The sequence below is a fragment of the Camelus dromedarius genome, chromosome 12 (assembly GCF_036321535.1).
Source record: "Camelus dromedarius isolate mCamDro1 chromosome 12, mCamDro1.pat, whole genome shotgun sequence".
NCBI lineage: Eukaryota > Metazoa > Chordata > Mammalia > Artiodactyla > Camelidae > Camelus > Camelus dromedarius.
This window is the reverse complement of record NC_087447.1, coordinates 45,161,418-45,176,955: the sequence shown is the minus strand read 5'-3', so window position 1 is coordinate 45,176,955 and position 15,538 is coordinate 45,161,418. Positions and strand designations below refer to the sequence as shown.

General features: G+C 39.5%; 2 protein-coding genes across 2 annotated transcripts; both read right to left on the bottom strand.

Annotated features, from left to right (window-relative positions):
• Window positions 1-455: 455 nt before the first annotated feature.
• LOC105097937 (olfactory receptor 52H1-like) lies at window positions 456-1,400 on the bottom strand. The gene is given in 1 exon segment (XM_010990571.3): window positions 456-1,400. A coding segment is annotated over 1 exon segment (942 nt). The 5' UTR covers window positions 1,398-1,400.
• Window positions 1,401-12,920: 11,520 nt separating this feature from the next.
• On the bottom strand, window positions 12,921-13,871 carry LOC105098006 (olfactory receptor 52H1). The gene has a single exon (XM_010990632.3). The coding sequence runs from the start codon at window positions 13,869-13,871 to the stop codon at window positions 12,921-12,923; it is 951 nt and encodes a 316-aa protein (XP_010988934.2).
• Window positions 13,872-15,538: the final 1,667 nt, after the last annotated feature.

Below are 15,538 nucleotides of genomic sequence, written 5' to 3'. Positions count from 1 at the left end.
CTGTCCAGGAACGGATTGAAGCAACCAAACTAAAACTCTAGGAGCTCACAGCATCATCATGGTAGAAATTCCTTGTACTACTATGATGTATAAACTACTCTGATGTATAAATCTGAAAAAAAAATCAGATTCCTTAGAAGCATCTTTGTAAAGAAAAAGAGATACTGATCACTTTGTTTTCATTTAAAGTTTTGCAATTACCTTAGGGAATTTAAAAGAAATTAAATTTTTTTAGGTTCCAGAAACAAAAATATGTATGTTATCTCCTAGACTAAAAAATTTTTTAGGATGTATGAGAAGACTTCTGCCTAAAGCAACAAAGGAAGCAAAACCATGTTTCTGACTAATAAGGAATTTTTTCATTAGGCTCTTCTCTGGGGCCAAAGCAACAAGTGCAGTCTTTAACCTAATGTACACTAGGAACTTGCCCCTGCCTCCTAGGCTTCAGGCAAACATCAGTGGGACCCCTTAGGAAACAGGAGAAGAATGATTTTGTCTCGGATCTGCTTGGTCTTGACCCCATAGACAATAGGGTTGAGTGCAGGTGGGATGATAACATAGAGGTTGGCAAACATAATGTGAAAGGTACGAGGGACATTATGTCCAAAGCGATGTGCAAGGATGGAAAAGAAAGCTGGTATATAGAATATAAGGATGACACAGACATGGGACCCACAGGTGCCCAGGGCCTTCTGGCGAGCATCTCGGGAGGGGAGGCGAAAGACAGCACAGAGGATGAGAGTGTACGAGACAGCAATTAGAATCACATCTATAATCACCGTCATGATTGGAACACAAAACCCATACCAGATATTGATGGAGATATCAGCACAGGCAAGCCGGGCAACACTTATGTGCTCACAGTATGTGTGGGGAATGTTGTGTGTCTTGCAGAAGGGCAGACGATTTACAAGGAAAACGCACTGGACAAAAACACAGAAACTTCTGAAGGTGATTCCCAGAGCAATTTTGACAGTGGTTCTGGTGGTCAGGATAGTGGTGTATCTCAAGGGTAAGCAGATGGCCACGTAGCGGTCAAAGGCCATGGCCATCAGTATAGCTGAGTCTAGAACAAAGCTGTAATGCAGGAAGAATAATTGAGTGAGACAGCCAGGGAAACTGATTTTCTGGGGACCAAATCAGAAGACGCTGAGAGTTTTGGGGACACAGGTGGTAGACAATATGAGATCAGTAATAGCCAGCACAGAAAGGAAAAAGCACATGGGTGCATGAAGACTGCGCTCCACTGTAATGAGGTAGAGAAGGATGCTATTACCCACAATGGCCACAAGATAGATAAAACAGAAGGGGATGCTGATCCAGATGTGGTACTGCTCAAGTCCAGGGATGCCCAGAAGGGTGAAGGCACCTGTGTTGTAGCCAGTCAGGTTGTACATGGCCACTGACATCTGATGAAGAGCTTCTGTGTCCTAAAATAAATTGTATATAATGAACGTTAAAAAAATTGTATTGCAATTCTCCCTGAACTCTTGTCTTAGGACCATCACTCCTTTTTCTGATCTACCAAGAGAGAGCCTCCCTTTGCTATTAATAGTGAAGGTCATTTCTTCTAGAAAGATTCCCCAGACCAGTACTCCGGGTACTAATCCCCAGAGCTCCCTCAAGTCTTCTTCAAACTGCATAAAATGCTATTTCCATTTTAATGCTCAAGTTTTCCCTGGCTCTGTGTAATGTGTTGCCGTATAATTACAAGAATAGAGAAAAACAATCTAACCACATGCTGAGAGAGAAAAAAATTAGAAAAGTGGGGCATAATTGGGAAAATAAGGAGATAATTAATCTTTACAGACTCTTCCCATGGGCCAGACTCTTATAAAAGTAGGATCTCATTTAGAACCATCTTGTGAGATATTTATTTTTATCCTCCTCTTTTTTTTCCTTTCCTTTTTTTTAATAGAAGAAAACTCTGAGAGCTATCCTACCCAAGATCTCACGTTCTGTAACTGGCAGAGCCAAGATCATTACGGTCCGCAGACAACACTGTTTTTGCTGCTGCTTCACACCAGGTGACTTTCTCAACACACTGCTCAATGTGAAGAATTGAGAAGAGGCGGGAGACGTAGAGAAGGCATAAGGAAAGACCTAACACGGAACCATAACTTGTCACACCACCCCTATCGCGGCTGCAGGGATTTTCCTGACACTAGACAGTCTCGGGATTTGCAGATCACAATGTTTTCGAAGGCTGTGTTGTTTGATGCCTTACCACGGAGAATAATATGAGAAAAAGATTCACACACAGCTCAGTCTCTAGCCCACTCGGACGATTTAATGAGGAAATCAGTTTAAGTGTGCTTTTGATAAATACCGAGGTGACCTCTAGTGGAAGAAATATAGAATTTATGTATTCTAAATTCTGGGTCAAGATAAAAGGAAATAAGCAACCTCCAGAACAAAAGGTAATATTTTTTAGAATCTTCATTATTCTACACAAATCTAAAACTTTTTACATGTAATCACTTCTATGATCATCTTAACAAAATTGTGAGATAAATAATAATGTTATCCACATTTTAAAGATGTAAAAACTGAAACAGAGAGAAGTTAAGTAACTTGCCAAAGCCACCCAATGAAGAAATGGTAGAAATGGGAATCAAATCTAAGGGGTATTTTCCTAGACTCCTATGTATATGACCAAAATTCTCTGTAAAGTCTGTGGCAAAGGGTATACACATGATATGTGTATAGTAAAAGATATTAAATAACTCAAATAAAAAATATAGAAAACCAGAAGCACAAAATAACTTAACAGCCTAAAATCAAGCACATCACTTATGATTATAAATGTATATTGTTGAATTCCTATATTTAGAAACATAGGCATGAATCAAGTCCTTTAAATAAAATCCAATGTCACATTGCTCTCATGAGAAAGCTCTAAAAGAAAGTAATGGAGAGGGTAAAAGGGACAGATAGACAAGGCTACTTCAGAAAAAATTAAAGACAAAGGAAGCAAACCTGACAAAATGAAAATCAAAAAGTGTAAAATTTAATTTTAAAAGCATTAAGTGAAGCAAAAGATACTCTGTACAATTAATAGGAGCACTTCTAAATGAAGGCATGTCATACTGCCTGCAGACAGCTCTTCTAAACCCTCATTTAAAATGAAAAATAAATAATGCATCAATCTATCCATTTACACACTTCTTCTCTTTTCTAATTATTAGCCTTCACAGACTTCCTTGTAATTCCCTTCACTCTTTGAAGACACAAGCCCAGCTATTACCTGCAATAAATTTAACATCCTTGCCATTCACCTACCCAAAACTTGCCCTCAAAGTATGTAGCATCACCCTGGATGGCTTTATTTTGTTGCAGAGGGTCAGCCACACAACTCCAGGGCCATACCTTTGAAGCACTGTAACCTAAAATTGACTAATGTCACACATCACAAATGTATTTATTGTATCTGTTCAATTATGTGGTTCAGTTAATACTGATTCTCTCTTCAACAACCTTGAGCCCTGTAGGGTGTTGACTTTTCACTATGATTCACTCAGGATCCAAGTTTCTTTGCATCCCTTGTTACATAAGGTAAATTCTATGAGTCATCATTTTAACAACTCTCTTACAAACATTTTGCTCCCCTTGCTCCACTGACCTTCCATTTCATGTATGTGTCTAAACTCAATTACTAGATTAATAAACCCAGTAAGCACTCTCGATCATAATGGAAATCACTTCTTAACTAGGCACATTTGTGTTCCCCAAATTTCATGATCATGCACGGTTAACTTAATCTTCCACCCTGTCCAGTGATCCAACAGCCTGAACTTGTTCAACTCAGTCTCCCTCTGTGGCTTTTCCCCTCCTCTCCTCTAAGCACATCCACCACCCCCAACCCCCTCTTTCTCAACAGATAATCTTTTATTTGACTTCAGAGAGAAATTAGAATCCATTAGCTATGAAATCATGTAAGACAGCCATCACATCTGCCTATTCTCTACCCTTTTTCCTTGTTATAGTTGGAAAAAATGCCCCTTTCATTTCTGGGACCAAAAACAAACTCATACCCTTTATGTCAACCTTCCCCCATCATCAGGTACCTTTCATTATCACCCATTCTCTTTCTTGCCTTTGTCTTCAACCTAGTCCTTTAAAACTTCTGCTCCTTCAGCACTGAAACAATTAAAATGTGCTCAAATGTCTTCCCAACTAAATTATAAAGAATTATATTCTCACCTCTATAACTAAATACATAGTTGTCTACACTACTCATCCCCATTCTCAGCTCCCACTTACCCTCTGTCTCATGTTAATCTCATTTCTGTCCTCACCTTTCCACTGAAGCAGCTGTCACTAAGGTCACCCATGGTGTCCACAACCCATCTTTCAGTCCTGATGGACGTCTCAGCAGCCTTTGACACTACTGATCATCCCCTCAGTCTGGAAACATCCACTTAATGTTTATCACAAACTTTTTGAGTTTTTATTCAACATCACTAACATTGTACCTCATCCTTGACTGTTTCTCCTACTCTGTAGCTCTTAAATCCTGCTATTCCTCAAGGCTTTGCCTGAAGCCATCCTTTTTCTGTCCATACTTTTCCTGATCTATGTCATCAACTCTTCGGACTCCAATTAATAGCTATACATTGCCTCTCCCAATTCTTTAGCTCCCATTTAGATCTTTCAAGACACACATATCCATCTGCACCCTGGATGTGCACCATTTTTGGATATCTCATTGGTACCTCATATTTAACATTTTAAAAATTAAAATTAAAATTCATCGTATTTCTCCACAAACTTAATGCCTTCTACTGTGTCTAATATTTCAGAGAATGTTAATATCATGCACTAAATGAGCCAATAGAGAGATTTGAAATACCTCATTTGTACCTTCTCTCTTTAAATCCACCATAGACAATCCATTATATTGATTCAATTATTTTTTCAATCTAAATTAAAAATCCTTAACATAACTAACAGAGTCTCCACAATCTAGACTTACAACCTTTTCAGACTTCTTGCTATACTCTGTGAATGCTTGCCAGAAAAAACTCCTGCATTTTCTAAAAATACACATGTTAAAAGCAATGTCCATGTGAGAGATGATGGTAAATTCCTCTACCACTTCATTTCCAGGGTGCCAGCTACAGTATTTAATTATTTCCTCATATATTTTTACTTCAGTATCCACTGAGACTCCTATCTTTTCTCTGAAGATGAACAGAAATGAGGCCAATGATGGTGGAAACCCATGTGGTGAAGAAGAATTAGACCACGGCCACTCCCTAAGGCTGAGCTAACACAGTGCAATGTGTTCAAAGTAGTACCCAAGCATGGAGTAGTCATGCATTGATACTGCACTTCTCTGAACAGTGGTCATTTGGATGAATAAAAGTCTAAACAGATAACGTGTGCTATTCTAAACAAAGGTAACCTAAAACGTGTTCTTTCCGTTCCTTCAAAGTCTCCTGACAGTGAGACTATGTACATATTTCTCGCTTGACAGAACAAGTATTCTCATCCCTACTCTTTTCCCCAAACAAGGCTAAGTTCTATTTATCATTCAAGTCTTAATTAAGCCCCTTTTTCAATCAGTTTAAACATCTCTTCCATGGGAACCATCTTCCTGATCTCTCTATATTTAGAAACTTTTATTTTGTACATGTATTTCCTCTTTTCTGAAATTCATCTTACTTGTAACTAATAGCTTATTGTCATTTATTTTCCTGATAGACTGCAATTTCTGCAAAGACGAAGATCATGTCAATTTTGTTTTTAAAATTTTTTTTGTTTCAATAATATCTTCAATGTTTGCACAATGGTAGCCCTTAAAAGGTGCTTATTAAATATTTCTGGAATTGAATATCACCAATGAGTCAAGACAAAAAGAATATTCTCATTGTCTCTGAAAATGCATTTGCAATCATTAAATATCTATTACTATGTAAGTAAAGGAAAATGAACCTGTGCAAACTGCCAGCTCATAATATGCCAAACCAGAAGAATGCTACAAGCATTTCCACTAAAGAAAAAACAAAATCATCATTATCCTTTTTATTAACGTTTCTCAAGAAGTTCTATCCAGGCAAATCAGACATTTTTAGGACTGATTACTTTTGTCCATGTCCTTTGTCTCAGCTTAGGTTTTCTTCCAGAAAACCTTTCCTTAACCCTCAAGACTGAGTCCTCTTATTTACACCCACAGAACCATGGAGTTATGAAAGCACTTATCATAATTTATTGCATTTATTTGCTTATCATCTACCTTTCCTGAGTGTAAAGACATTTTCATATTCCTACTTTCATTTCCTTATCCTAATTTAATTTCTGTTAACACTTAAGTTTTATTAAATAAATGAATGATGCACAGACACAAGCTCCTGTGTGACACGGGACCTTTGCACTTTTGCAGCCACATCCCTTCCCACCCCTCCTCTAGTCTCCCTTCTATTTATTCCGTATTCTATTAAAGTGCAGGTCAATGAACAAATGGCTAAAATAATGAATTAATTCATGAACTAACACACAAAGACACATTTTTACACATATACCCAGAAATTGTGGAATCACAGGCATGTAAATTTACATGAAATCATATTATAGCCCCCACTTAAGAACCCTGATCTTAGAGTCGAGGCTCTGGAATTTGCACTTAATCTCTGCCTCTTTTTTGATTATACCAAACAGACTATTTGATTTCTCTAAAATGTCTATTTCCTCGTAGAATTTTTTGTGAATGGAAGCTTTGTAAGGAGATTTTTCTACAGGAGAAAAGTTCTTAACTCAATGAGTGGAAATGTTAAGCTCTCAATAAATAATGACTAGTGATGACATTGCAATCACAAACAAAGGCAAATACACACGGACGGCAGAAACTTTCAAATCGCGTGAAAATCACAGAGCCCAAGTCCATTCTTTAGATCCAAGTTCTCAGACCATTTGTTTTTGGCTGTTGAACTGTGTCCTCTAGACGGCCCCAGTCCTACTTGTTTCCTTTTGCTTTAAGTACCCATCCTCACTCCAACTGCTAAGATTTTAAAATCCAGCCTCACGTCTGCATAGTATATCCAGGGGAAAGCTGGACTGAGACCACCTTGTCTTTGCTTACTGACTCTTTGTCCCTCCTCTGACGTCCTCTGTAGGTCTGTCCTTCAGTCAGCTGCCCCAGGATCTGGGCCTGAGCCATGCCCTTGGCTTTCCAACCATACCTGCCCTCCCAAGTAGATCTCACCTGGAGACTCTGCAGTCCCCGGGCCCTTGATGAGGGTGGACAGAAATGGCACCCTCAAGGTGCCAATGTTCTTTCTCTTCCTGGGCCTTTGGAGAAGGCCCTCAAGCTGGTGGGCCCTCAAGAGGCTCCAGACATGAATCCAGTCAGTGAGCTGTGGGCTGCACGGTAAGGCTGTTCCCAGAGGTCTAGGTCCTGCAGTCCTGAGGTCCCACGGGCTGGGGTGGACTGAGTCCCTGCAGGCTCAGGTCTTCTGGGACAGGAGTATCTGAGCAGACAGAATGTCCTGGGCTTTCAAAATGACAAGTGTTCTCTCCACTCCCGCTAAAGCTGCTTACGTGGTATTTTGTGTATTTGTTATGTACATGTGTGTGTGTGTCTATGTTTGAGGCAACCTGCATGTCTTTGCTGTTATTTTGTTTATGTCATAAATTTCAATCATTTGTGTAAATATGTGTAACGTTTGTTTTAGTAGGAAAATGCAAACAGATTTATAGAAGAAAAGATACAGAATCTTTTTTCTGGTTCAGGCTTAAACAGGGAATACCCTAGTTATCACAAATCATTCATATTGATCAAGTGCTTGAACTTTCATATGAAACTCCTTACACATACAGTTGTCATTTCTGTCAATGTAGACATCAAAATATCTTTAGAACCACTTTCTGAGACAGCATGGAAGGGGGCAGGGCACAGCCACTCAAGGAATGACAGCAATTTAACACCAAAATGGTGGAAGATTCATTCACCTCCTAGTTGGCCCTGAGGATTCAGAGGTTTGACTTCTAGTAGATCTTGAGCTTCATTATATGCTCATTATAACAGCCTGATAAATAACATGCCTGCAGGTGCCAGATAGTCCCAAAGCTAGCTGCAAAAGGCCAAAGAATGGGCCATGGCCCGATCCCTGGGAATCCCACCCCTTCGCCAGGGCAGTTGGAATGATCCCACCTGCAAGGTATAAAGCTACTGAGCTCATAAAAGCTGGCAACACCGCACCTAGTGGCCCTTTTCACTCCCTCCTCTTTGGAGACAGCCCACACTCTGACTATGGAGTGTGTACCTACTTTTTACTTTAACCTGAGCACCCAATTCCCACACCCCTTTCCTTGCCTTTCTCTTGCCTTACACTCTTTGTGTCTCTCTAAATAAATCTACCTTTACTCAATGGTGGCTCACACTTGAATTCTTCCCTGTGTGAAGCCAAGGACCCACACTTGGTGGGGCACGTCCCAGGGGCTCAACCGGATCCTGGGACACGATCCTCCTCACGCCCCACATCCATTCTCCTGCATTATTTCCTCCATCAGTAACTATTCTCGTTACTGATCTAAAGATTTCAATTCCACCCTACCAATCTACCCTCTCCTCCGAAGCCATAATAATCTTTCTAAAATAGATATATGATTGTCATCTCTGCAGAGTCTTTAGGATAAAATAAATCTCCATTAGCATAACATACAAGATCTAGCAATTTCAGGCCCTTAACTTCCTCTTCAGTTCTGTCTCCTGCCACTCATCTCCAAAACACCCTGTATTCCAACTGGTCTCTTTGGATTTTCACACACACGTAATTTTGCAAGCATCTTACATTTGCATATGTTGTTTCTTCTTTCAGAGAACATCTTTCCTATTCTTTTCTGTCTGACTCAGCTTAGAACCTAGCATCACTTCATTTGGAAAGTCATCCCTCAATCACCCCTGTGTTTACCCCTTGCCTGGGGACTAACCACACCATGTTTCAATGATCTGTGTAGCTCTCTGTCTCTACCTTCAGAAGGCAAATTCCTTGGAGTTGAGGACCTCATTCTTAATGCTCACTATTGTCCACAAACTATGCTTTCAATCTATGTTCTCAATTATTATTAGTAGTAGAAATATCATCATGTATCTATATCACATTTATTTATATAACATTTTTATATATTGAAGTTACTAATGGCAATTAGAAAATAATTTTATATTACTTGATGCATCTAAAAAAGGCCTAAAACTTCCTGAAGTTACAGCACAATACAGAGAAAAGGAGAGAGAACACTGAATTGCTAAATCTTAAGAAACACTTTATTAGCTTATGGTGATAGCAAAAACTCAGATCACATTAGAATCATTTGACAAAAGCGTACCTTACATTAGAACCTCATTTTTACTGTAACATTTTTGTCCTCTTCTCCCAGTTCAAACTTTTACCTCTACCCTAGTTTTCAGAAAAGCCTATATCCCATGACAAGCATGATTAGTAGAGAAGAAAATAAGGAATTGTGGACTCTAATAGCTGCCTTCAATTTACTTTTGTCTTTGGGGAGGGGTTTATTCATGTTTTCTATAAATGCTTTATGTATTCAGATACAATTTTTGAGGAAACAATTGTTGTTCTGATTAGAATCAATGGTGACAAATATAGTATAAGCACTGTGGTTCATATGTAGAGCCCAGGGCATTTTAATGCTGATACCCTAACACATCAGAAAGATAAAGAACCTGGGTGATTATTAACAATGAAGCATGGTGGTTTTACAAAGTGTTCACAAATTTTGTGATACTGTTATCTTCAAGAGGTAGAGCTTAATTCCCCTCCCCTTTCGTACATACGGGCTGGTCTTAGTGATTCACCTCTAACAAAGAGCATGTGGTGTGTGTAGCAGGGTGTCCCTTCTGAGACCAGCCCATAAGAGGCATCGAAGCTTCCTCCTTGCTGTTTCTCTTGAATTGCCCCATCTGGAAGCAGTTGGCCTCCACGACATGAGGACAAGCAGCTTGTGTGAGGAGGGATTGAAGCCTCTCACCAACGAACAGCACTACATAAGTGACCACCTTGGAAGTAGACCCTGCAGCTCCCACCAGCCCTTCTGAAGCTTGTGACCTCAGTAACACCTTGACAGCAACCTAGTGAGAGACCCAAGACAGAACCACCTAGGTAGCCACTCCTGAGTTCCTGTCAGGCAGAAACTGTTTTAGATAATAAATGATTGTTTTTGTTTGTTTGAACTGCTAACTTTAGAGGCAATTTGTTACACAGCATAGATAACTAATATGAAGAGGAATGCAGGTTATCATTACATAGCCCTACCCATGGATAAGGAAGTGAAGGTCAAGGCAGGGTATACAGTTCTTGGCCATTTAGGCTTCTTAAAGACAATCCGCTATAATTCTATTTGAATAACCCCCTTTGAAACTTACTTCAGCAGAAGAGGTCCCCTATCCTGTATGTGTGAAATATGGGAAGCACTATGAGTAGCTATAAAAGGACTTCAAGATCACTTCTTTTTCACAACAAATATTTACTAAAACTAGGAATAATATGTCAGACCCAGGAAACTAGGCATCAGACTGGACCCTGAATATTCAGAGATAAATAACAGTCTATTTACTTGCGGACATAAATTTCTAAGGTGAATAGACTTGTAGAACAAAATTTCAATACAGAATGAGAATCATAGGTAATCCAAAGATGTCCATGGAAACTGAGTGCAGGGGTATTAATACCACAGCCTAGGGATCAGAGACCATCTTGAGGACTAGGTTCACTTACTATGAGTCTTGAGGATGAATAAAGATTCAAGGAAAACACAGAAAAGTATTTTGAGCCAAGAGACCAGCATGTGCAAAGGCTTAGTGGTATCAGAGGATATGATGTGTTTGGGAAATGTGTGTCATTTAGTAGAGCCATGTGCACATTTAGTGAAGTTCTGAGAAACAAAATTGCTGAGGTAGACTGGAACCTACCATGCATTCATGCATGCAGGACTTGAATCATTCAATACAGATACACTGAACACTCGGTAGGAACAAAACACCAAGACAGACACCAGTAATATAGTGAAAAGTGAATCAGACATAATGCCTTTCCTCGTGGAATATTCAATCCTTTGAGGAAGGCATGCATTATTCAAATATTCAACAGACTATAAGTGCAAAAATAATCACTACCTTTGATAACTGTTATGAAAATCTGTAGAGTGTTCTAAGAGTAAATGACAAAGGTATCTGATCAGGCCTGGGGATGATAGGAAAAGATTCCTTGAGGAAAATATTTGAAAGATGAAGATAATTCTAACTAAAAGCTAATCAAATAGAAATGTTTCTTGGGCTCTTGTTATCTGTCAATTACAGAGCCAAACCCTTCAGAAGCATTATTGGATTTAGTCCTTACTTCCTTCCAAATTGATAATATCCTTATTTTTTCTATATTGCAGATACGACAAATGATGCATAGAAAGTCAATCCAAATTGTTCAGCTGTGAAGTAAAGAATTGCTAACTCTGCTTCACATTATGCTACATTCTCTCCAGCAGGCTTAAAAAAAAAGAGAGAGAGAGAGAGAGAGAGAGAGATTCCAGTCACAAAGAAAAGAATGTGTAAAGGCCCTTAGGCAAGAAGGAAGAAGATGTGAATACAAGCACCTTAGGAACAGGTAGTGTTTTGTTTGTTTGTTTGTGGTTCATATACTTAAAAATGTTACCAGCAACAAAAGCCTTTTTTAGTAAGTAAATAGACTTTCCAAGGAATTATGTTGAAAGATGATATTCAGCTTAACAGCATATTCCTTGCCCTAGTTTACCATTCATTCATTTGTGTATTCATCCAACCTACATTTGTTAAGGCATCTACAGGAAGCACATAAGGGGGATCAAGGGGAAAAGGCTTGAGGCCAAACACCGACTGCTGGCTGCAATTTACCAACTCCACCTTTGGATGGAATTGAGAAATTTATCAAATCATCCAAGCTTCAGTTTCCTCGTGTGTTCATGGAGTTCTTACCCATCACACAAGGTTTGAGGATTGATTGGGATGTTGTGTGAACGGTACTTTGCACATTGTTTGGGATTACATGAAAACCCATTTTTTAATCCGATTTTACTTTACTGCGTAACAGGTGCTGTGGCTGCAGATGTGGCTAAGACATGTTCACTGCCTTCAAGGATGTCGCAGATTAGTGTGGGAAAACACATCAGGAAGCAGGCAATTCCAGTACAGAGTGACAAAGATCTGTCCTTACGAAACACAAGGGGCCATGAGGACACAGGGGAGGTTACTGACATCATCTGGGGACAGGGCAAGCTAGTCACGACTCTTACATCACAGCTGAGTTTTGAAGGAAAAATAGGTGTTTTCAAGGAACATCATGGGAATAGAAACATGCTAGCCAGAGAAAACATTATCTCAAATGCAAATAGTAATTTACTTCTGCAAATACATGGATTTTTAAGAACCTGTTTACCTTTGAAATAAGGGATCCATACAGTCTGGGCCATCCCTAATTAATTCTGTAGAAAGTAGAGCCTGTTCTTTAGACTTGGAAGTTTTTCTCATCCAGATGGTTATTGAACTTATGAGCTTACTTTGTGTTAAACAAATTTAATCTCACAATCAGCCTATAAATTAAGTACGATCTTTTCTTTTATTTTAAAAAGAGGAAACTGAACCAGGATAAAAGGATCAAAGAAAGAGTAAAAATGTTGTGCTTTGACATTTTTATTGTAGAAAATTAGGAGCCTTCCATCTGATGCCTATCACTTTCTTGGTGCTGGAATCCTTACCTTTCTCCCTCTAATTTTACCAATAATTTTCTCCAACAGAATTGAGGCCTTGAAATTCATAGGAATTGGATCCATTATTGAGGCTTCCTGCTACTTATTTACAAAACAAATTCTGTTGAATCAATGTGATTACTTGACTTGCCACAATTTTTCTCCTCACCCATGTTCTTATCCCCAGGTCACTGCATATCTTTAGGAAAGAATAGAAAGATGACCTTGTCTCTGATCTGCTTTGTTTTGACACCATAAATGATGGGATTGAGGGCGGGAGGGATGGCTACATAGAGGTTGGCAAACATGATGTGAAAGGTATGAGAGATATTGTGGCCAAAGCGATGAGCAAGGACAGAGAACATGGCTGGTGTGTAGACTATGAGGATGACACTGACATGAGAACCACAGGTGCTGAGGGCTTTCTGGCGGGCATCTCTGGACGGAAGATGGAAAACAGCATGAAGGATAAGAGTGTAGGAGATGCCAATGAAGATTAGGTCTGAGATAACAGTCATTACAGGCACGGCAAAGCCATACCAGATATTGATAGAGATATCAGCACAAGCGAGTCGGGCCACCCCTATATGCTCACAGTATGTGTGAGGGATGATACGTGTCCCGCAGAAAGGCAAACGCTTCACCAGGAACACGACTGGCAAAATGACACTAAAGCTCCGACCAACAATGCCCACCATGATCTTGACAACTGTCGATGGTGTCAAGACGCTGGTGTATCTCAAAGGGGAGCAAATGGCCATGTAACGATCAAATGCCATGCCCAACAAGATGGCTGAGTCCAGAGAGAAGCTGAAGTGGAGAAAGAACAACTGAGTGAGGCAGCCAGCAAATGTGATTTCTTGAGCTTTCAACCAGAATATGCCAAGTGTTTTGGGAACACATGTGGTAGATAATATGAGGTCTGCAGAGGCCAACATCGAGAGGAAGAAGAACATGGGCTCATGGAGGCTGTGGTCCACAGTGATGAGGTAGAGAAGGATGCCGTTACCTGCCAGGGCCACAAGGTAGACAGCGAAGAAAGGAATCCCAATCCAGATATGGAACTGCTCCAGCCCCGGGATGCCCACCAAAATGAAGGGGTCTGGATTAAAATTTGTTGAATTCAACGTGACCAACATGTTGATTGTCATTCCTTGAGGACAAAATATCACAGCTGACTCCATGAATTCCCTTTCAGTGTTTTCCGTAACTAGGATCCTCCCATTCTATCACGATCACCTAACAAAAACTAGGGAAAATGTGACCTACCTCTTGTCACAACCACTACAGCATTTTCCAAAAGCTGCCAAGAGACCTCAATTAAACCAATTATTCCCCATCTATGGATATCACCATAACTGTATTATTACTATATTAGGACCAAGTCCCAACAGATTCATGACCTACGAGCATATTGGCCCTTGGTTGTCAGTTAAAATTTCAAGATTGTCCTGCCCTTACCAAGTAACTCAGTCTGAGATTTCTCAAAGATGTAAATATTGACTATCTATCCTACACCATGAGTCTCAGTAATATCTTCACTGAGGTATCCATTCAAAGAAATAACAGGAACCATGTGCAAATTAGCAAATCTGCATTGTTTTAAAACTAATGTATCAGAGGAGGGTATAGCTCAAGTGGCAGAGCACATGCCTAGCATGCACAAAGTGCTGGGTTCAATCCCCACTACCTCCTCTGAAAAATAAATAAATAAAATCTAATTACCTCCCCCAACCAAAATATAAAAAAATAAAAATAAAACCAATGTATCATTAGGACTCTGTTGAGTTAATCTACTGCTGCCTACTTGCCCCTGCTTCTTCAGTATCTGGAGGAAAATCTTCATCTAAATATTCGGTCAACTAGCACATCATTATCCAAGACTCAGTATCTTCTTACACCTGCTAACCTCCTGACCAGCTACCCTACTTTATGATTGCATCATTCTCCCACTTCTGGAACAGGAATCTGAGGGTTCACTGTGACTTTTTTTTCTTCTTCAGTCTCTATATCTTATCTGCCAGCTCATAGGATCCTTGTCTGAAATCTCTGTTTGATCACTTATTCCCTTTTTTCTTCACATCCTCACCTACTCAATTCATCTTAATCACTAATTGGAACCATAGAATAAGAATTTCCGTTCTTCCATTGTTTTGAAAGTCTTTTCTTCATCTTTGCTGCCATATTGCTCTCTCGAAAACATGATGTTATCAAGACATTGGCAACCTTGTTTAAAAGTGCATAATCACACTCATCGTGACTACAGAATACATAAGTTTGGCAGTCGGTGCTTTCCTTAATACATTAGATCTCCCTATGTGACTGCGTCTTACACTGCTCCCTAAAAAGCATCTATATAGGCCTCTCTATATTTCTCCATCACTCCTACCTTTCATTGAGTATACTGCTGTATTTTCCAGAAATGCAACCTTGTCTTCTTTCAACATGTCGAAATTCTACTTATTACTCCTGATCCCTACAAGTGCTAATGTCTACAAGAAATGTTCTTTAGTATAGCTGAACCACACAGTCTACTCCTCTGTACAATCACGGTTCTTAATTGTTATACCAAGAAGCTATCAGATAGTTATATTGAGCTTTGCATTATTCTCCTACTTATTCTCTTAGACTCTCTTTCCTAGGTACGTAGCTATCCTTCATAAATGATTGAGATAATCCACTATAATCCCCCTATTTTAAAGTCAGCTGATTATCAACCATAAATCTTCTTTGACTTATAACATATGCCCAGGTTCCAGGGATTAGAATGTGCATGTGTTTGAGGGACCATTCACTATTCTGCCTA

Bases quoted from the DNA above. Each gene is read 5' to 3' on its own strand.
- LOC105098006 (XM_010990632.3), bottom strand. From the start codon at position 13,871: ATGTTGGTCACGTTGAATTCAACAAATTTTAATCCAGACCCCTTCATT.